Source organism: Phyllobates terribilis, unplaced genomic scaffold (assembly GCF_046119375.1).
Source record: "Phyllobates terribilis strain yellow unplaced genomic scaffold, ASM4611937v1 Scaffold_7__3_contigs__length_470593459, whole genome shotgun sequence".
NCBI classification, from domain to species: domain Eukaryota; kingdom Metazoa; phylum Chordata; class Amphibia; order Anura; family Dendrobatidae; genus Phyllobates; species Phyllobates terribilis.
The window spans coordinates 148,951,624-148,973,912 of record NW_027362767.1 but is presented as its reverse complement, the minus strand read 5'-3'; the positions used below and the strand labels follow the sequence as shown (position 1 = coordinate 148,973,912).

The window sequence follows — 22,289 nt, the reverse complement described above, 5'->3', positions numbered from 1 at the left end:
AAAGAATATGGCTGTGGTGAAATACAATTCCCACTGAGAAGCTGTTTCAGATTGAAAAACATTGTGCCCACCAGAGGATTTGATTCTGAGGGCTCACCTTTCTCCCCCGCTCAAGAGCCCCATATCAGCTGCAAAGTCAGCGCTATCATGAACCCTCCTGAGGTAGAAGCCAGGGCACACCAGAGGATTCTCTGGTGGGACCATCCAACCCTGCTGAGAAGCAGTCCTGGCTAAGAAAAGTGTGTGGGAAGGTTCCCGGACACTCTATGGCTGCTTTTTTACTGAGGAGGAAACACATGCAAACACGGGGAGAACATACAAAGTCCTTGCAGATGTTGTCCTTGCTGGGATTTGAACCCAGGATCCCAGCACTGCAAGGCTTCAGTGCTAACCACTGATCCAATGTGCTGCTGTTCACCCTCTAATATCTAACAGGCTGGAGAAACTTGCACTTACTGCCACTCTATCTTCAGCTCCTTTGTGAGAAACTAATGTATTTTGGCAGCCACTCAGTCTACAAAATAAAATCCTGAGAAGGAAATTGGGGATGTCTTCGCTACTGGTACTGGGGGCAGTGCTAATACCATGGCGTCGTACCTTAGTTTTCTGGAAATATTCCAGGCTGGTAGGAGAAAAGCAAATTCCCACAGAAAAGTACCAGCAGTAATGCTTGTAGAAGGCAGAGACAACACCGGGAGAAATAGTGACGGCTGGGGACCGAGTATGGACACGAGGCATAAGGCATGAGGTTATGAAAAGCTTCCACCTCCATGAGCCTAAAAGGCCACATTTCAATTGCAAACAGCTGCCCAGAAATCTAGCAGTTTAGTATTGCGGCCTGTGGGTGGGTGGCTGGCTGGCTGCATATTTGCGCTTGCATTCCAAGTAACAGAAAACTAAGCAGATGGTGGTCTCTATCATCATCATGGCCTCACCTCGGCACTATGAACTCTCCTGAAGGAGAAGCCAGGGCCCACCAGAGGAGTCTCTGGTTTTCTGGTGGATCCATCCATTCCTGCCGAGAAGCAGCCCTAGCTAAGAAAAGTGTGGTGGAAGGTTCCCGGACACTCTATGGCTGGTTTTTTAATGTGGATCGGACGTGCTTATGCATGTTATTTCTCAAACCACATTGCAGATCAGGCCATTGCCCAACTCTTTAGTCATGAAATTAAATGGGCAAAGAAAGATGTTTGTGTGTCAAAGCACCACCAACAAGTGCGAGTTGATGTTGGACGGGCTGCCATTGCTTCTGCAACAAGCTGCATTAGAGGACTTCCTGGGAGAAATGACACCCAGAGTAGATACGGTTTCCCTCTATGCCAGTCCTTTCACCGAGCTAAATACAACTCTCAGCAAAAAAAGCTGTGGACAGCATGAGGTTATGAAAAGCTTCCACCTCCACGAGCCTAAAAGGCCATATTTCAAGTGATAGCAGCTTTAGTGGACGTCCTGGGAGAGATGACAGCTTGGTAGATATGGTTTCCCAAGTCCTTTCACCAAGCTATATGGCTGTGGTGAAATACAACACAGCAAAAAAAGCTGTGGACTGGCTCCGTACCATCCCTGGCCACATTCACTTGACCACGTGTTTATGGTTAGGTGGTCCTCCCCAGTAAGTGCACTGAGGAGGGCACTGGTAATGTTGTGGGACCCTTGCTTGTGGAAGGCGGAGACGATACCGGGAGAAATAGTTGCGGCTGGGGACCGAGTATGGATACCCGGTCGCCGCCATAAGATTGAGGACAACTTCCGCATACCCGAGCCTAAAAGGCCACATTTCAAGTGCAAGCAGCTGTCAAAAATTTGGCAGTATAGTATTGCAGCTTGTGGGTGGGTGTCTGGCTGCATACTTGCGCTTGTATTCCAAGAAATGGGGTAGGGACAACTCAACGCTGCACTGGGACAAGGATGTGGACGGTGATTGTTGCAAGTCTGCAATGACAGGTGCATGGCAGGAGGCATCTTCGCATGCGCCAAGGATCACTTATGATGGGAACACTTTTAGGCAGTGACCTGGGAGTCAAAGATACTTCCAGAGTTCTTCCCCATGCAGTTCCCATGTCTTTTCAGCACTGTATGCATGTGTCTGATGATGTGTCACACACCACATGGCCAGATAAGGTTGTAAAATGTTAAAATTACATTTCCCAGTGAATGCATTTGTCTTGGTTGAAAGCAATACAAAAGTGCAAAAACGCATCAAAAATGCTACTTGTGAACATAGCCCAAGGTGTGGAGGAGTATTTTTGGTTTTGGTTATTTATTTTGCCTTATATACAAGTCATTACCCTGGAAATTATGTTCCTTAACATATTTCCCAGGAAAATCCATTTTGGTTTCGTTTTTGTATGTTTTATTGTGAGTCCGTAAAAGTGGCGTAATACTCTGACAACGTTGTTGATAGCAGTGACCTGGGAGTCAGAATTGCTTCCAGGTGTCTTCCCTATGCTGTTTCCATGTAATTTTAGCACTGTTCCCGTCAATTTGGGCAATTTTTAGGCCCTCTGCAGACCCCGGGGGGAGCCGCCTGAAAAATACTCGAGTTTCCTATAGACTTACATTGGGCTCGTTGCTCGGGTCGAGCACCCGAGTATTCCAATTTGCTCAACCCAAGCAATGAGTACCCGAGCATTTTAGTGCTCGCTCATCACTAGTAAGGAAGCAAAGCCCAGCCCTGGAGCAGAGACAGCTCAGAACTAGCCGAGGCCTATCCTCCTGTACAGACTTCCAGAGTAAATGGACTGTAGAGCATGAAAACTATTCCTTGAGATTTTCTTCATCCTCCTGAGTACTAAGGACCAGTTTGTGAGGAACAGTTATTATTTGTAACCCAGTATGTCTTCTCCAAGTTATGAGTTCCTATTTATTTGTAATTTAAGAGAATTAAGAGAAATTCTGTTGTGTTCCTTAAAAATTGGGTACCCTTTACGTTGGACTTCATTTGGAATTTTAAAGGGGTTGTCCATACTTAGACATCCCATTCTCAATTACTATATTCCCTTATGTAAAATAAAAGCAGCCTGGACTCCGGCGTTGTTCCAGCGCATCGTGAGCACTGGGTCTCCCAGGGCTGGCGTGGCATTATTATGTCACTCGAGCCCAACAGCCAATCTAGCAAACACTAGATTTTTGTTTGGCAAACCAATATAAGTGGTGTCATCAGTGAAGCAGGAGCATTATGACAAATGATAGGCTTAGATACACCATTTCAATAAATTAAAAGTTAAATTAAGTAATTTTAAATACAATAAAAATCTTCAATGCAAAATATAATGTAATCTTAAAAATAAAAAGTTAAGTGTCAGTTTTGGAAACTTTTTCAAAAGTATCCCAGTTTTGGAAACTTCTTCAAAATGATCCTATTCCTGGTGGTTAAAAATACAAAAAAGCAATTACAGATACCTTGAGAGCATAAATCTATAGGGAAATCTATGCAATTTACCTTCAAGCATTTACACGAGAGATTTAAAGATCTTGATAATATAACATATATATGAGCAAAGCTACGAGCATTATAATTTGCTCTTTGATAGGGCCAGTCATTCTGTAAGGTTCACCACAATTTGACAACAAGAGTGAAAAATTATAAAGGATAAACTTTCAGAAACTTTTACAATCGTTTCAACCTAATTAAGGAATTAAGCAACCTAATTAATTGTCTCCAAGTTTGTCCAAACAGCAACCAAATTCGTGTTCTCCATGAGGTAATTTAAAAATTAACAAAAAATTAGTACTAGCATTGTATGCTTAGATACTTTAGCTCAGCAGCTCAGAGTCCAAGAAAGTCAACTCAAAATATAACTTGATTTTTGTTTACTAAATGTAGTATACAATGATTTTGGATGATGTCTTACTATATATCTACACTTGAGGTTTACACAGTGGCTTCTTCCATTGGTCTTACTATCTCCACTCCTTTAAGATTGGGAAATGTGAAGTCCACAAAACATTTTTACTTTCCTTGACCAACACTGTTTTTTAAACGTATGAAAAAAAACATATATAAAAATACCAGCATTTTTCTTAAATGTTCCATGATTTTTTGTGACTTTATTATTTAATTTTATTATGTAAATTAACTTTTTTTTCTGCCATTTTTAAAGCCTATGGGAGAACTAGCAGAAAAGAATGTCATGTACAAAAAATTATGCATTTACAAAAAAACAACACCACTGACCCCAAAAAATCAACAAACCAAAATCTAAAGACCCCGATTCATTTGTTGCTTTTTTCCCTCACTGTTAACGTTTTTTAACTTAAATTCGTCAAAATAGCTACAAGCGGGTTGTTGAATTTTTCACAAAATCAATTATGCTCTTTTTTTAACTTTTATTTTATTTGCACCCTTTTCGAGCAAAAAGTCGCAATATGTCGCAAGTTAGTCTCCAACTGAATAAAAATAAAATTAGACAGATTTTGTACCCCACTAAGGAACTGGAGTACAACTGCGCAAAACTTTAGTGCCATTCTGAAAAGTATGAATTATGCTCTCGTAGTAGGGTAAGATGATAAAGGTGGCTATAAAATGGATAGAAGTATTAGATCACGGTTCAGACTTGCCCAGTAGTAGACCAAAGGCTCTCACACCGGTGTACATTTTTGTGCCAAACCAACCCCACCGTAAGAGAGGAACAGAAAAAAAGAAAAATGAAGAAAAGGGCTTAACTAATAAAAGAAGCCCAAATTTGTAACTTTTTCACTTTTTCACTTTCCCACAAAGATAAACACTGTTTATAAGTCAACACCAAACCTGAATTGTTCGATTTTCAGAAAAAAAAAATCTATTTCTAACAATAACAAATTTAATTAAATATCACAAAATTCCACCAATAAATAGAACAAGGAAGGAATAGTAGAAAAAGATGGTCACATCTTTCACAGCTTTTGAGGAACTTTTGGTCTACTTCACTTTGTCAGGCAGGTCCTATTTAAGTGATTTCTTGATCCCTGTAGACTGTGAGCCCTCGTGGGCAGGGTCCTCGCTCCTCCTGTACCAGTCGCCGACTTGTATTGTTCAAAATTTACTGTAATTGTTTTTGCTATGTATACCCCTTTCACATGTAAAGCACCATGGAATAAATGGCGCTATAATAATAAATAATAATAATTAAGAACAGGTGTGGCAGTAATCAGGCCTGGGAATGGCTAAGGAAATTGAACTCAGTTTCCCAAAGATGTGATAAACCACAGTTAATTTATGTTTTAAGAGGAAGGGGGCGATCACTTTTTCAAACAGGGCCCTGTAGGTATGGATTTCTTTTTCTCTTAATAATAAAGACCTTCATTTAAAAACTGCATTTTGTCATTACTTGTTATTTTTGTCTAATGTTTAAATTTGTTTTGTGATATCAAACATTTAAGTGTGACAAACATGCAAAAGAATAAGAAATCAGGAAGGGGGCAAACACTTTTTCACACCACTGTATATAAATATCAATCAAAAAAAGACTGAGTGAACTTTTATAAACACTATACATAAAGTTCATCAATCTGAATCTCTAAATATGTATTTTTTCTTTTTTAGTCCAAGAACCATAAATACAATGGAAGGCTTAAACCAAACATCTGCAGAAAGGTTCATTCTCCTCAGCCTGTCTAACGTCCCATATCTCCAGGTCATCTGCTTTCTCGTATTCTTGGTAATGTATGTAATAACATTGACAGGCAATGCTCTACTGGTCATCGTGGTGAGTATTAACCCGAAGTGACGCGCCCCCTGGGCCATGCTGTTAGGGATACCCGGAGCCGGATCAGATGGGGGTTGTAGTCTCCGAGTGGCTGTGACCCGGTCCGTGCCCAGGGTGTCAAACTCAGTGTGCGGCAGTCCTTGCAGATGTTCTTAGTGTCGACTACGCCACCCGTTGATTTGCGGTCAAAAGGCCGCCGCTGCAGGATGGTCCGCTGAGGCTGGTGGTGTGTGTGCAGCTGTGGTAGTATAACCCCCAACGGGAGGGGTATAGCCTCAGGGGGTCAGACGTGGAGGATGGTGGTTGTGAAGGTGCAGCAAGGAGACTCAGAGTCAGGAGGTGCAGTTCAGGGTTTTTACTTACTGATGTTCTTTTGGAATACCACACCTCTGGCTTGAGGTGTAATACCCCTGTAGCAGCCGAATCCTCAGGGTGCTACATTCCCCCCTGGTAAACCACAGCACGTCCTCGGGCTGTAAAAGAATAAAAACATCCGCAAACATACAAATTTTCTTTCAAAAACATCATAAACATATAAAACATTATATATATATCATCAGCATAAAACTTTTCATAGTAAACATTCTTGTTCCTCCGGCCACGGTGCAACTTGTGACCGGGTAAAGTGCAACAGTCTCTTGTAGTAAAAACAACAGTTTCCTATAAAACCGGTAGGGGGCGCCTTAGAAAGCGCAACTATATACAAGGGAAGGTGTGGCCGCTCTCAGTCCTCGGCCAGTGGGATTAGGGATGGCTGCTCACAGTCCTCAGCCTGTTAAGGGAGATGGGACACACTGGAACAGTTCACTGGTCCCAACGGGGACTACACTTTTGTAGCAACAGTCTCTGTACCCACACGGGTAATTATTTACATGTTCTATTTACAGTTCATCAGTGGCGGTGTGCTCTTGGCTGAGGGTAATCTTTAGACCCGTCCGGGTCCTCTTGATCCTCCTCACCCCGTAGCTCCTTCTCAGTAAGTCTATGCACGTGCAGGGCATACGGGCCCTTGGCGCACTGATGCCGGGTGAAGGTGACCTCATCACCCAGGTATAGGTCACGACCTCTGTGTCCCTCCGGCAGATGACTTTCAACGTCTCTGCGGGTGACAAAGACGTCGCCGGGGGTCTTGTGGTCCCGGATGAAACCCCACCCGTGCTCCAACTGGAATTTTATTACAGTCCCGCTGGCACGGGGACCGTGGGCAGCACGGGGGTTTCTGCGGGCTCGGCTCTTCTGCTCGGCGCTCTTCACTTGGAGCCGCTCCTCGCAGACCCGCCTCTCTCGTCGCTCTCTAGCAAAAACCTCCAATTGTTGCTGGCAGCACTCCGCACGCTGGGCTGCGGCTGCCCGGGTCTCCTCGGTGAACCCGATGAGGTCTTCTCCGGTGGGGTCCCACGCAAACTGCGCTTCCTCCAGCGAGAGTGGGGTGATCTTGGCGGGCGCCGGAGCCGGGATCAGGGGCTCATCCAGAGGTCTTTCTTTCCGGAGTCGGGGATGGTGGAACTCCGGTGGCCACACAAAGGGCTGCCCATCCGGGCATGTGTGCTGGGCAAATAAGTCTTCACCCAGGTGTGGCGCTGTGGACGTTGAGGGCGCTGTTTTGGTGGCGGCGCCCGGGTTCACCAGGCCTTGCGACCAGGCCTGGGGCACCCTGAATGTAAAGGGCACCGTGAAGACGGAGGCGCCCGGGGTTACCTGGCCCAGTGACCAGGCCGGTGGCTCAGTGGAGGTAGAGGGTGCTGTTGGTACTGCGGCGCCCGGGGGCACTCGGCCTTGCGACCAGGCCGGTGGCGTCTCCTGCTTGGCCGCGCTCTGGATCGAGGCGCGTGACGTCACAGGGGGCGTGGTCGCGGCTCCGGCCGCTTGAGGCCTAGCTTGGAGCGATGACGCAGCGGCTACGGGAACGGTGAGTGGGGCTTCGGGCTCTGCGACGGGGAGCTGGGGCAGGTTTACGGCTTCTGGGCACGGGATATTGTCGTCCCCATTACCTGCCTTCATCTCTTCGGCTCCCTCCGCGGCGTCGTCTCCGGCCGTCGTCCCTCCTTCGCCGTTCTCAGAGGTGGACTTGCTCCTCGCTGCGGGTGGCATGCTTCGCTGGCAGGCTCCAGCCTGCAGGGCCATCTCTCGGGTCCACTCCGCCAGTGTTTCTCGCTGCACCCGGGCCATCCTTCGTGCGAGGCCCTCCAGCGCGGTCTGTGCACGCTCCCGGTCTCGGGGGAGCTGTGCCAGGATCTCCAGCAGGCCTTCTGGAGTGGCGGCCTGCAACAGGCTCCTGAGCACAGGGTCGGTGCTGCCTGACTCTCCCTCCATCTCCGGGTGTGTTTTCTCTGGACTCCTCTCCAGACTCCTCATCTCCGGGTGCGCTCTCTCCAGACTCCTCCAGGCTGCACCCATCTTCGCTCTTTTGTTCCGTCTCCGCCCATACTGAGGGCGGTCCTGGGGTAACTTGGTGATTGTCAGTTCCAGGGGCAGTTCCCTCACGCTGATGGACATATCAATCATCACAGTCTCTGCTGGTGGGGGCGGTTTCCACTTTTGGCGCCATTTCCGATCCTGGCCCACGATGGGAGGTGGCCTCTTGCCATCCTCTGGCACGCCCATAATGGCGTCCGCTCTGCCAAGGCGGGAAATCTTCTGAAATGGCGGGAATCTTCTCCCAGTGGCGGGAAACTCTGTGGATGGCGGGAAAAGACTGCAGATGATGGGCAAATGGCGGGAACTGATCCGAGATGGCGTCCGATGGCGGGGACCCTCTGGAATTGGCGGGAGACTTCTTTTTGAGGTAAATGTGAACTTTTCTTCAGGCACGCAGTACCCGATGGTTGCGGGCACGTGATCCTGCCGACTACGCCAAAGTTGACGCGCCCCCTGGGCCATGCTGTTAGGGATACCCGGAGCCGGATCAGATGGGGGTTGTAGTCTCCGAGTGGCTGTGACCCGGTCCGTGCCCAGGGTGTCAAACTCAGTGTGCGGCAGTCCTTGCAGATGTTCTTAGTGTCGACTACGCCACCCGTTGATTTGCGGTCAAAAGGCCGCCGCTGCAGGATGGTCCGCTGAGGCTGGTGGTGTGTGTGCAGCTGTGGTAGTATAACCCCCAACGGGAGGGGTATAGCCTCAGGGGGTCAGACGTGGAGGATGGTGGTTGTGAAGGTGCAGCAAGGAGACTCAGAGTCAGGAGGTGCAGTTCAGGGTTTTTACTTACTGATGTTCTTTTGGTCACTCTGGCCTTGAGTGACCACCCGAGCCGTGCTGCGTCCACCAGGTCCTGGACTCGGCCAACCCCCAGGCAATTCTGGAGCGTGGTCCTGAGCTCCTTTCTGACTCTCCCTTCCTCTGGCCGTTCCCACCAGGGATCCACTTTTGGCCGGCTCCCTCGGGTCTCTTGGTGGTCAAGCCTCCTCTGGGCTCCCTGACCCTATACTCGGTGTGCCTTTCTAGTGGATTTGGTGAGGGTCGTGGCAGATCCTGACCACGACCTCCGGTTCCTGGCTGAGGATAAGTGGCCTCCACCAGTTCGGGTTCCGGTACCCGTGTCCGCCAACCCTTCACCCTTCTGTCCTTATTCTGGGATCTTGGGGTTCCTTCTTGTTTCCTCTCTGAGTCCTTCTGACTCCTCTCTCTCTCTCTGCAGGCTCTGTTCTGGAGCTGGGCCCAGCCGGAGCCACAGCTCCCTGTCAGCCCTCCTGGCTGAGCTCCTCTGCTCTGCTCCTCAGGCTAAAGACTCACTGACTGACCCTGTTCTAAGATGGTGCCCACCTTATATACTCCCTCTATGTGTGAGCTCAGGTGACCAGCACCCAATGAGCTCCTACATTTACCCAGAGTACTCCCCCTATCTGCCCCTACACTACTGGGATGTTCCACCCCCCTCCCACTCCAGCTAGGGACAGACGCTGTCGTACCTGCACATTTACTTGGTGGGAGTACCGTAGTTCTGTCCCCCGGAAATGGGATGTATGTAGTGCATGCAGCCTACTGAGCTCAGTTCCACACTCCATCCTTACCCGGGAGTGGAATACCACACCTCTGGCTTGAGGTGTAATACCCCTGTAGCAGCCGAATCCTCAGGGTGCTACAGAAGCTTCAGACACCAATGTACTTTTTCCTGAGCAATCTCTCAATTATTGACATCTGCTTCTCCTCCACCATAGTACCTAAACTTCTCATAAACACCATTTCTGAGGACAGAAGTATTTCCCTATTGGGATGTGCTCTTCAAATGTATTTCCATTTGGCACTGGGAGATACAGAGTGCATACTACTTGCCATCATGGCTTATGATAGGTTTGTAGCCATTTGTAAGCCCTTGCACTACACCAACATCATGAGCAAGAGCTTGTGCTCCTGTTTAGCTGCTGGATCATGGAGTGTTTGTTTCATGAACTCAGCCATTCATGTGGACCTCACCTTCCATCTACCCTACTGTAGATCCCACCATGTTAATCACTTTTTCTGTGAGATGCCTCCATTTTTTCGATTGTCTTGCAAGGACACTTGGTTCAATGAAATAGCAATGTATATTACAGCCGCCATCATAGGCATGTTTTCATTTGTCTTGACCCTAATTTCATATGTCCACATCATCTCTACTAGAGATGAGCGTTGTTCTACTCGAACTGTTCGCCAATCTCAAATTCGAGCTGTTTTGGGCGGTGTTCGAGCCGGTCGGCGAACACGAACAATTTGAGAAAAATTCGGCTGTTCGAGGTTATGTTCGATAACTGTTCGTGCACCAAAATCATAACTGGATTTTTTCTCAGTAATGATGAAAATTAATGTTAATACGCAGTTTGAGTGTACAGCGGGGCGGGGGGAGGGGCAGGGGATGGATCTCTGCAGGAACAATGAAGATCTCCATTTTTTTTTCTCTTTCCCGCATTTGCAGTGGGGAGGTGCAATCTGTCAGCCTATCAGCAGCGCACACACGGAGCGAAGTGCTTTTTTTCACACAAGCAAGGGCATGTGTGATTGGCAGTGTATGTCACATGTCCTTGCCCTATAAGACCAAGCCATTTTCCCCGTCGCCACCATTTTCTCACTGCTGCAGCTGCGTGTTAGACGGCACCGCTGTTGCTGTGTGCGCTATACCTTGTTAATTTCAAGCCAATTTTCGCACAAATATACAGATAGCTTGGGAGTAGGGAATAGTTGTGATTGCAGTCCTTTTAAGGACTAGGTTACAGCATTTCCTACGACTTTTATCAGGCAGGTCTGTGCTCTTAAATAGATAGATTGTGGGAGTAAAGACTAATTGTAATTGCAGTCCTTTTCAGGACTAGGTTACATCAGTTCCTATCAGTTTTTGCCAGGCAGGTCTGTGCCAGTGCTGTGCAAGTTTTTTTCACAGCATTTGGCTGAATCTAGCAAAGCTAATCCTTTTTGGCCTATTGCAGAGTGTGTTAGTCAGTGGAGTAGCCTATCTGTGTTGCAAGATATACCACCTGTGTATAGAATACCAATTTTTTTACTGCACCTAGTGAAGTAAAATCTTTTGGGCATAGCATCATTCTATTAGTCCATCTATACTGACCTCCATCAGGTTGCAAACTGAATATAATTTTTTTATGCATCTAGCTCTGAAAAAATATTTGGGCTTCTAGCAGTGTGTGGGACTTGGTCTATTAGTCCATCTATACTGACCTCCATCAGGTTGCAAATTGAATAAAAAAATTTTCTGCATCTAGCTCTGAAAAAATATTTGGGCTTCTAGCGGTGTGTGGGACTTGGTCTATTAGTCCATCTATACTGACATCCATCAGGTTGCAAATTAAAAATAATTTTTTTCTGCATCTAGCTCTGAAAAAATATTTGGGCTTCTAGCAGTGTGTGGGACTTGGTCTATTAGTCCATCTATACTGACCTCCATCAGGTTGCAAATTAAAAATAATTTTTTTCTTCATTTAGCTCTGAAAAAATATTTGGGCTTCTAGCAGTGTGTGGGACTTGTTCTATTAGTCCTTCTATACTGACGTCCAGCAGGTTGCAAATTGAATATAATTTTTTTCTGCATCTAGCTCTGAAAAAATATTTGGGCTTCTAGCGGTGTGTGGGACTTGGTCTATTAGTCCATCTATACTGTCCTCCATCAGGTTGCAAATTAAAAATAATTTTTTTCTGCATCTAGCTCTGAAAAAATATTTGGGCTTCTAGCAGTGTGTGGGACTTGGTCTATTAGTCCATCTATACTGACCTCCATCAGGTTGCAAATTAAAAATAATTTTTTTCTGCATCTAGCTCTGAAAAAATATTTGGGCTTCTAGCAGTGTGTGGGACTTGTTCTATTAGTCCTTCTATACTGACCTCCAGCAGGTTGCAAATTGAATATAATTTTTTTCTGCATCTAGCTCTGAAAAAATATTTGGGCTTCTAGCGGTGTGTGGGACTTGGTCTATTAGTCCATCTATACTGACCTCCATCAGGTTGCAAATTAAAAATAATTTTTTTCTGCATCTAGCTCTGAAAAAATATTTGGGCTTCTAGCGGTGTGTGGGACTTGGTCTATTAGTCCATCTATACTGACCTCCATCAGGTTGCAAATTAAAAATAATTTTTTTCTGCATCTAGCTCTGAAAAAATATTTGGGCTTCTAGCAGTGTGTGGGACTTGGTCTATTAGTCCATCTATACTGACCTCCATCAGGTTGCAAATTGAATAAAAAAAATTTCTGCATCTAGCTCTGAAAAAATATTTGGGCTTCTAGCGGTGTGTGGGACTTGGTCTATTAGTCCATCTATACTGACCTCCATCAGGTTGCAAATTAAAAATAATTTTTTTCTGCATCTAACCCAGCCAATAGTTTTGGCCTAATACCACAGTTTGGCCACTCAGCTCTGCTCGGTTACCATCCATTGTTTTTTTGTGCAAACAACTCCAGAGTTGTGAATTAGTTAACCACCAAAATGAGTGGAAAAAGGCCTGCTGCTGGTGGAAAGGGGAATAGGCGTGTTGGGAAGGGGAAAAAAGGTTGTGTCCGTGGGGTAGGTGCAGAAGAAAGACCATCTTCCAGCCAAACTAAAATGTCTACTTCTTTTAGCGGACAATGTGATAAGATCCCTTTCTTACGGCCACGCCAATCGCTACAAATTCCAGATGAGGCACAAAAACAGCAGGTGCTTCAACGGATATCAAGTGCTCCTTTAAGTGGGCTCTCCTCCACATCAACTTCAACATCACAAATACTCCAGTCCTCAAAGGTGTCACCCAAATCGCACTTGCTTCCTCACAGCTCCCAAATCTCCAGCTGCCCGTCTGAGTATGAGGTAGAACAGATGGTTGAGTCTGCAGAGCTGTTTACTCATACTATAGCCTGGGAATCAGAGGTCGACTCCAGCGCTTCTGTGAATCCAGACGAGGAAATGATCTGCACTGATGCCCAGAATCTTTATGAGTCGGATCCAGGACCAGACGCAGAAGGTTCTGACCATAATGTAGACCCTCATTCCCAAACTGTAACTCCTGTTGGTGGAGACAATGAGGAAGACGATGATAAGACTCAAATACCTGATTGGAGCGACAACTTTAGTTTTTTGTCAGGGCAGGAACAGGTTGGCTCTGAGGACGACGGGTGTGATAACGCACAGGGTGATGATGATGAGGTCGGAGATCCCACTTACTGTCAACCCACAGTCAGCCAAGAGATGAGGTCAGCAGAGGAGGTGGAGGAAGATGCTAGTGACGACGAGGTCAGGTTGCGCCTTCCTGGACAGAGACGTAGTACTGGAAGCACGTCAACAACTGCATCCTCAAACACAACTCTGCCTCTCACCACAAGTCGTGGTGGCTCTTCAGGTCGCATGGGTGCTAAGCCTTGCATAGCCTGGGCATTTTTTCAGATCGATAAAGATGACCCAACTCGTGTTATCTGTAACATTTGTCAGCAAAAGCTAAGTAGAGGCCAAAAAATACATAGTTTGAGTACTTCATGCATGAACCGGCACATGGACATGAAGCATAAGTTGCAGTGGGAAGCTCAGTGTGCTACAATGCGGTCTAGCCGGCCGGGCCAACCACCGTCTGCCATATCTTGTGCATCCGCGGCCTCTTCATCCTCTGTGACTGGGGGGACAGCAGTCACACCTGTTTTGGGGCGCAGACCTGCCACCTCTTTACCCGCAACAGCCAGCGTGATTGGCAGGTCATCATTTTCTTTGGAGGTGGTAACAACAGCTGGTCTTGAGCGCTGTCCGACATCGATAGCACCACCTTTGGATCAAGGCAACCTAACATGTCCGCCTGCATCTTCCTCACAGACCGGCAGTTTGCCGGGAACACCCTTATCAACCCCGTCTAAGCACAATAGCCAGCCCTCGGTCCCTCAGATGTGGACAAGTAAAAGACCATTTCCTCCTAGCCATGAGAAAGCTAAGAGGTTGAATTTCACCATCTGCAAGCTCTTGGCTACAGAAATGCTGCCTTTCCGCCTGGTGGACACAGAGGATTTTCGAGACCTTATGTCCGTCGCAGTGCCCCAGTACCAGATGCCCAGTCGGCACTACTTCTCAAAGAAAGGTGTGCCTGCGCTCCACCAGCATGTCGCACACAACATCACCGCTTCTTTGAGAAACTCTGTGTGTGACAGGGTGCATTTCACCACAGACACTTGGACGAGTAGGCATGGACAGGGGCGTTACATGTCGCTGACTGGGCACTGGGTAACTATGGTGACAGCAGGACAAGGGGCTGCTGTCCAAGTCTTGCCGTCCCCACGAGTTGTGCGTCAATCCTCTTTATGTCATTTTTCCTCCACTGCTTCTGCCTCCTCAACCTCCTCTCGGTCTTCCACCTGCACCCAAAGCCTGTCTGGTCATGCCACAAGCTTTCTAACTGCGCAGAAGGGATCCTGCACACCTCCTTACTATGCTGGCAGTAGGGCTCAACGTCATCAGGCGGTTTTTACATTGAAATGTCTGGGAAATGTGAGTCACACAGCTGAGGAGTTGTGGTCAGCTCTGGAGAACCAATTTCATGAATGGTTGTCTCCACTGGACCTGAAACCAGGGAAGGCCGTGTGCGACAATGCTGCAAACCTGGGTGCGGCCCTTCGCCGGGGCAATGTCACACACGTGCCTTGTATGGCTCACGTGTTGAACCTGGTTGTCCAGCAATTTTTAGCCCACTATCCCAGACTAGATGGCCTTCTGCAGAGGGCACGGTCGCTGTGTGCTCACTTCCGCCGTTCGCATCCCGCAGCTCAGCGACTTACATCTCTACAGAAGTTGTTGGGCCTGCCACTTCACCGGCTAAAATGCGATGTGCCTACCCGGTGGAATTCAACTCTGCACATGTTGCAGCGACTGTGGCAGCACCGACAAGCCCTGGTGCAATACGTTCTGACGTATAGCCTGGGCCAACGAGATTCAGAGGTGGGGCAAATCACGCTGGAGGAGTGGTCTCAGATCAGGGACCTATGCACCCTTCTGCACAGTTTTGAAATGGCGACGAAGATGTTTAGTGCTGACGATGCCATTATCAGCATGACTATTCCGGTGATTTACATGCTGGAGCACATGTTAAACAGAATTCGGAGTCAGGTGGTGGCACAAGAGGAGGTGGAGGAAGTAGAGGAGGAGGAGTTGTATGCGGAAGGGCTAACATCTGCAAGGTCCAGACGGTCGGCAGCACCAGGGCGGCAGGCATGTGAGGGTGGGGGAGATGATTTTACCAGGGCGCATGGTAGCAGCCAAACTAGTGAGGAAGGTGCAGGAGCCCAGGAAGAAGTGGAGGACGAACTGATGGAAGACTCATCAGATGAGGGAGACCTTGATCACATTTCTGTTGTGCGAGGTTGGGGGGAGAGGACAGAGGAAGGAAGCATGATTGTTACCTCGCCACCAACACAACAGGGACTTGGTGCTCCTGGATGCGCAACACACATGAGTGCCTTCCTGCTGCACTACCTGCAACATGACCCTCGAATTGTGAGAATTAGAAATAATCCTGACTACTGGGTTGCCACACTGTTAGATCCCCGGTACAAAAGTAAATTTGCAGAAATTATTCCTGCCATAGAAAGGGATGCACGCATGCAGGAGTATCAGCAGAGACTGTTGCAGAATCTTACATGTGCTTTTCCACAAAATACCAGTGGTGCACGTAGTGAATCTCACAGTTCCAACTTGCCAACCGTGGGACCGTCAAGTGTTCAGCACTCAAACCGTAACAGAACCACAGTATCTGCTGGTAACATCAATTTTGCGGAATCATTTCACCACTTTTTTAGCCCATCCTTTGCAAGGCCACAGGAGACAAGAAGTCTGACACATAGTCATCGCCTAGAGACGATGGTACAGGAGTATCTCCAAGTAAACATTGAAGCCACGACTGTGTCACTGGACCCTTGCTCTTTTTGGGCTTCCAATCTGGATAAATGGCCGGAGCTAGCCACTTACGCCTTGGAGATCTTGTCATGCCCCGCAGCCAGCGTTCTGTCTGAACGTGTGTTCAGCGCTGCTGGTGGTGTGCTGACAGATAAGCGCACGCGGCTCTCCACTGATAATGTAGACAGACTCACGTTCATAAAGATGAACAAATCATGGATCCGAAACGACTTTTCTACCCCTGTGTCATCCTGGGGAGAGTAAAAGCTTGATGATTGGTTAAAATCACCCTACCAACCGTTTTAAGCTTTCAAATTACTAATCATGTTTATCTGTATCTTGACTGGAAAATAATTTGGGCTTTGTAGCAGTGTGCAGCACTGATCCTATTAGGCCATCTATAATAAGCTTCACCAGATTTAAAATTAAAAATAATTTTTAGCTGCATCTAGCCCGGAAAATAATTTTGGGGCTCCGAGATGCGCAAGACACATAAGTGCCTTCTTGCTGCACTACCTGCAGCATGACCCTCATATTGTCAGAATTCGAAGTAATCATGACTACTGGGTTGCCACACTCTTAGATCCCCCAAACTTTTCGATCAACCTTTTCATTTTAATAAAGACCAAAAAAATGGTAATTTTTGAAATTATAAGCAATAGCAGGTTGTTAGAAACTGAAATCAAACAGTTTTCAACTCAAAACTTTATTCTAGGTGATGTTACATTTTCACATAGGACCCCTTGTTCGAAAGGAGCTTCTGAACTCTCTCGTCCATTGAATTTGTCAGGTTTTGGATGGTTTCTGCTTCAATTGTTTTGCATGAGGACAGAATACCCTCCCAGAGCTGTTGCTTAGATGTGAACTGCCTCCCGCCATCATAGACACTCCTTTTAATGATGCTCCAAAGGTTCTGAATGGGGTAGAGGTCAGGGGAGCATGGGGGTCACACCATAAGTTTGTCCCCTTTTATGCCCATATCAGCCAGAGATGCAGATGTTTTATGTGCAGCATGAGATGGTGCATTATCATGCAGAAAAATGATCTTGCTGTGAAATACACGGTTCTTCTTCTTGAACCATGGCAGGAAGTGCTGTTTGAGAAAATCCACATACATTATGGAGTTCATCTTTAGCGCCTTCAGGGATCCTAAAGGGGCCGACAATCTCTCTCCCCATGATTCCAGCCCAAAACATTACTCCACCTCCTCCTTGTTGGCGCTGTAGCCGTGTTTGCGTGGGGTGTCCATCAACCAGCCATCCTCCACTCCATTCATCTGGACCATCGAGCGCTGCACGGCACTCATCCGTGAACAAAACAGTTTTGAAATCAGTCTTCATGTAATGTTTGGCCCACTGGAGCCGTTTCTGCTTGTGTGAAGTGGATAGAGGAGGTCGACAGGATGGCGTATGCACAGCTGCAAACCTCTGAAGGACCCTGCGTCTTGTTGTTCGGGGGACGTTGGAGGCACAAGCAGCTTCAAAAACTTGTCTGCTGCTATGACAAGGCTTTTTTGCCGCTGCTCTTTCAACCTGACGTAATTGCCTGTAGGAAAGAGTCCTCAATTTGCCCTTATCAGCACGCACACGTGTGTACTGTGAATCAGCTACATACTTCTTGATTGCCAAGACACTTCATCCTGATCATCGCACAATGTTGATTGTAGTCATGCCTTGACCTAAACACTCCACAATTTGTTGCTTCTCAGCAGCCGACACATCCTTTTTCTTTCCCATTTTGGCAGAAAATGTAGGCTGCTTAATAATGTGAGAGAGCCTTCTTAAGTAGTCTTGCCTTTCATTGGACACACCTGCCAAACTAATTAGCACAGGTGTCTGCAATTGCTTACAGTGATATAAAGAGCCCTGACACACATCACCATCAATGAGTTTAACTGACAAACAAACAAATTCTTCCCTTATCACTCCTAAACACTTTTTGCATAATAATTTGGAACGCGGTGTACATGTGCTTTTCCACAAAACACCAGTGGTTCACGTAGTGAATCTTACAGTTCTAACTTGCCAACCGTGGTCTGTATGGAATTGTTCAATAAAGGGCCCAAAATTAAGATAACATAGATGGGAGAGGTCTCTATGAATAGGAATTCCTAAGTATTTGATACCCTGTGAGGGCCAGGCAAAGGGAAAGTTGGACTGGATGGAATCCTATATGGATTTAGGGAGGGAGACATCGAGGGCCTCAGACTTCACTGCATTGATTTTAAAATTTTACCATGTAACAAAGTGATCTATTTCAGCCATAACAGCAGGGATGGATATATGTGATTGAGTGATATATACTAGGACATCATCAGCAAATAGAGAGCACTTGTACTCGGTGCCTCCCACCTCAATCCACCTAATATTGGGGTTATGGCGAATTGATGAGAGCAGGTGCTCCGTCACTAGGATGTATAAGAGAGGGGACAGAGGACATCCCTGCCTTGTCCCATTGGTGATTGTGAAAGGTGATGAAAATGTTCTGACGTACCCCCTGGGCCTTGGGACACCCGGAGCCGGACCCTTTTTGGTGGATGCTGGTGGTTGTAGTCTTCGTGGCGGCGATCCGGTTCCGTGGCTCAGGGCGGTCAAACCAGTGGCGGAACTATTTATGTGGTTTTGATGTTTAAATGTCCGACTACGCCACCCGTGGATTGCGGTCAGAGTGAACCGCCGCTACAGGGCAGACCGCTAAGGCTGGTGTTGTGGGTGCAGCAGAGCGTAGCATAACTCCCCACAGGAGGAGTATAGCCTCAGGGCAGTGTATGCGGAGGATGGGGGTGATGGTGCAGGGCAGCAGCAGTAACGACACGGAGTCAGTGATGCAGTTCAGGGCCTTTACTCACAGTTCTTATTATCCAGACCACGTCTGCAGGTAACGGCTGCCCACGTCGTACTGTGCTCACCAGGTGAGGGGCTCAGACAACTCCCAGATAACTTTGGAGCACTTCACAGGACCCCCTTTGTGTGTCCTTTGTCTGGCCTTTCTTACCAACACTTCTGTCCGGCTGCCTCGGGCCTCCTCTTGGTAAACTTGGCGCCAGTTTCCCTGACCCTATGTGGTGCCTTCCTAGCGGGTGAAGCAAGGGGCTGCGCCACATAAAATGTCAGAGCCTCCGGTTTCTAGCTGAGGGTCGTTTCCTGCCTCCACTAGTTCGGGGACCGGTCTCCCCCTTTGGCCTGACCCCTCCACGCAGGTGGATTCGGGCGTGCGGTGGCGACTCGCCCGTCCGCACCCCTGGGATCCCTTCATTCCTCGTTCCTGGAGCCTTCTCCGCTCCTCTTCCTTCCTTCTCCCTCTTGCAGGCCTGGGCCTCTGTTACTAGGCCCGCCTCCGGAGCAGAGCTCATGCAGAGCCCCTGCTCCCTGCCACTTCTGCTCAGACTTCTCTGCACTGAACTAAGATGGTGCCCACCTTTTATACTCCCTTCTCAATGCACCCAGGAACTGCTTCCTCCCTGCTCCTGCACTACAGGGTTCCCCTTCCTCAGTGTTCCCTCCCCCCACTCCAGCCAGGGACAGGGACTGTCGTGCCCATCTCAGGGGCATATTGGTCGCCCTGCCCCACGGCAATGTGGTGTAATGCATGCAGGTGTCGGGTCCTGATCCACACTCCATCCTTATCTGAGAGTGAGATATCACACCTCTGGGTGAGGTGCAATACGTCTGTAGCAACCGAGCCCTCGGTGCTACAGTTCCATTTATCTTCAGCCTAGGTGACGTATTGTGATACAGGGCCGTGATTTTGGCTATAAAAGGGTCCCCTAGACCCCTACCCCAAGCTTTTTAAGAGAATCATATATGGCGTGCCAGGAGACTCTATGGAATGCTTTCTCAGCATCCAACGAGAGTATCTACTTACAAATTTTTAACTGCATCTAGCCCAGGAAATACTTTGTGCCTAGTAGCAGTGTCTGCTAGTCAGCGGATTATCCCGGCTGTTAAGCAAGCTACACCACCTGTAGTTTGGACACTTAATTTTTTCAAAGGAAATGCTTCGGGACCACGGGATACTTAGTGAAGAGCATCAGGAGGCACCCCAAGGCATAGGGGCTGGGACTGGCACTAGGATGCCTTGCGGTGGACAGCCGAGCTCGATCCTTATAAAAGCTTTTTAACTGCAGCAGCTTTAGTGGACGCTACTGGAGCTGGAATTACGCGGCTGCTGGCATGAGACTTGCCCTCCAATAGATCCTTGTAAATGGATTTAAAGTGTATTCATTCAAATTAGAGGGACAATTTAAATTAAAAAGCTTAGAGCTGCCTCCACCACAGGGGGGCTCTCTCGACCCACCAGCGGACAGGCACCAGTATTGGGAGAGGGGGGCTGGCCGTCAGGGTTCACCGCGGCTCTGGCACAAACCCGGCGACACGGAGGTGGCACGGGCAGGAGCGGACTGGCCGTCTCGGCTTCTCACTTTTTGGATTTTAGAAGGGCATGACATGCCTATATCTGTGTCTCCCCCTCCTTTTACTCCTCCACCTCTTTTCTTTTCGCATGACTATATGTACTTGTCACTTTTCCATGTGTTAGTTGTGTCTTCTGAGCAGTTTGTCAGCTTTTGGACACCTTTGAAGGTGTTTTCTATGTGTTTCTATGTGTTTTTGTTTGCCTGCCATTGGTTTTAACGGTGTTCGAAGGTGTTCGACGAACAGTTCGACGAACAGTTCGGCGAACACACGGGTGTTCGACGAACCGAACCGAACTCGAACACTACGGGGGTGGCTCAACACTAATCTCTACCATACTGAAGATCCGTTCTTCACAAGGGAGGCAAAAAGCTTTCTCAACGTGTGCCTCACACCTTACTGTAGTGTCTCTCTATTATGGGACCATTATGTTCATGTATATGAGACCTCGTTCCATGCACTCTCCTGAGACAGACAAGACTGTGTCCATTCTGTACACAGCGGTGACTCCAATGTTGAATCCCATCAACTACAGCATGAGGAACAAGGATGTTAAAGGCACTATAAGAATAAAGCCTAATGGGCAGTCATTAAACCATTAAATAATTTTTGGCTATTTACTCCACAGGATCAGTCTATGTATATTTTCCATTATCAAAAAAAGTATAAATGTGGCCCCTGAAAAAAAACAAAAATAAAAAAAGGTCAAATGTTTTTGAATGTATTAGTAGTAGACTACTACAGTACAAGACACATACATAGTCGTATACTAAAGGGAACCTGTTACAGCTGACACCCAATACTATGTGCCAGGACCAGTCCCGCACCGCTCCCAGCACATTAATCCCCGCAAAGCTGTGATCGAAGTCAATTGCAGCATTGCGGAGGTAAGCGCAATATTCACCTCCTCCCCCAGCGTCCAGCGGCATCTCAGTCAGATCCCGGGTGTTGTCATGACGACCCGATGTCGTCATGACAACATCCGGGTCACCAGGAGGCAGGAAGTCACTTTGATCATGCGCAGTGCATAACCAAACTAAGTTCTCCCTGTGCAGCTGTGACAGCCTATATAGTACAGGGATGGTGCTGCATTCCTGTGCTATACAGGCGATCTGAAAGTTAAAAGTGAAAGTTCCATAGTGGGACATAGTGAAAAAGTAAAAAAAAAATCAGAAAGTGAAAAAAAAAAAATATATATGTATATATATATATATATATAAAAATATAAAAGAAAATTAAAAAATAATCCCTCAAAAATAAAAATATAATGTACCCATCAATAAATATTATTATGAAAAAAAAATAAAATAAAACAATAAAAGTACACATATTTTGTATCGCCGCATCCGGAACGACCTGACCTATAAAATTGTCCCACTAGTTAACCCCTTTAGTGAACACGGTAAAAAAAAAAAAAAAAACGATGCTTTATCATCATACCGCCAAACATAAAATGCAATAAAAAAATGAATGTAAATAAAAATGGTACCGCTGAAAAGGTCATATTGTCCCTCAAAAAAACAAGCCGCCATACAGCTCCATCATCTGAAAAATAAAAACGTTATAGCTCTCAGAATAAAGAGATGCAAAAACAATTTCTTTTTTTTTTATAAAATAGTTTTTATTGTGTAAAAGCGCCAAAACATAAAAAAAAGATATAAATGTGGTACCGCTGTAAACGCACATACCCGAAGAATAACGCTGCATTATCAATTTCACAACACGCAGAACGGCATAAAAAAAAAAAAAAAAAAAAAAAACAATTCCTGAATTGTTGGTTTTTGTTTATTCTGCCTCCCAAAAATCAGAATATAAAGCGATCAAAAAATGTCACGTGCCTGAAAATGGTACCAATAAAAACGTCAACTTGA

At 46.8% G+C, this 22,289-nt stretch overlaps 1 protein-coding gene across 1 annotated transcript; it reads left to right on the top strand.

The window, feature by feature from the left end:
• The first annotated feature begins 5,540 nt into the window (after positions 1-5,540).
• On the top strand, positions 5,541-21,020 carry LOC141155400 (olfactory receptor-like protein OLF1). Its single transcript, XM_073642267.1, has 3 exons — positions 5,541-5,704; positions 9,759-10,285; positions 20,758-21,020. The coding sequence occupies exons 1-3, from the start codon at positions 5,544-5,546 to the stop codon at positions 21,018-21,020; spliced, it is 951 nt and encodes a 316-aa protein (XP_073498368.1). The 5' UTR covers positions 5,541-5,543.
• The last annotated feature ends 1,269 nt before the right edge of the window (positions 21,021-22,289 follow it).

Excerpts from the sequence above, each read along its gene's own strand:
- LOC141155400 (XM_073642267.1), top strand. The coding sequence starts at position 5,544 with ATGGAAGGCTTAAACCAAACATCTGCAGAAAGGTTCATTCTCCTCAGC. Across the intron at positions 5,705-9,758 it reads GTGGTGAGTATTAACCCGAA|GGTGCTACAGAAGCTTCAGA; the intron begins GTGACGCGCCCC and ends CCGAATCCTCAG. Across the intron at positions 10,286-20,757 it reads CCACATCATCTCTACTAGAG|TGAAGATCCGTTCTTCACAA; the intron begins ATGAGCGTTGTT and ends TCTCTACCATAC.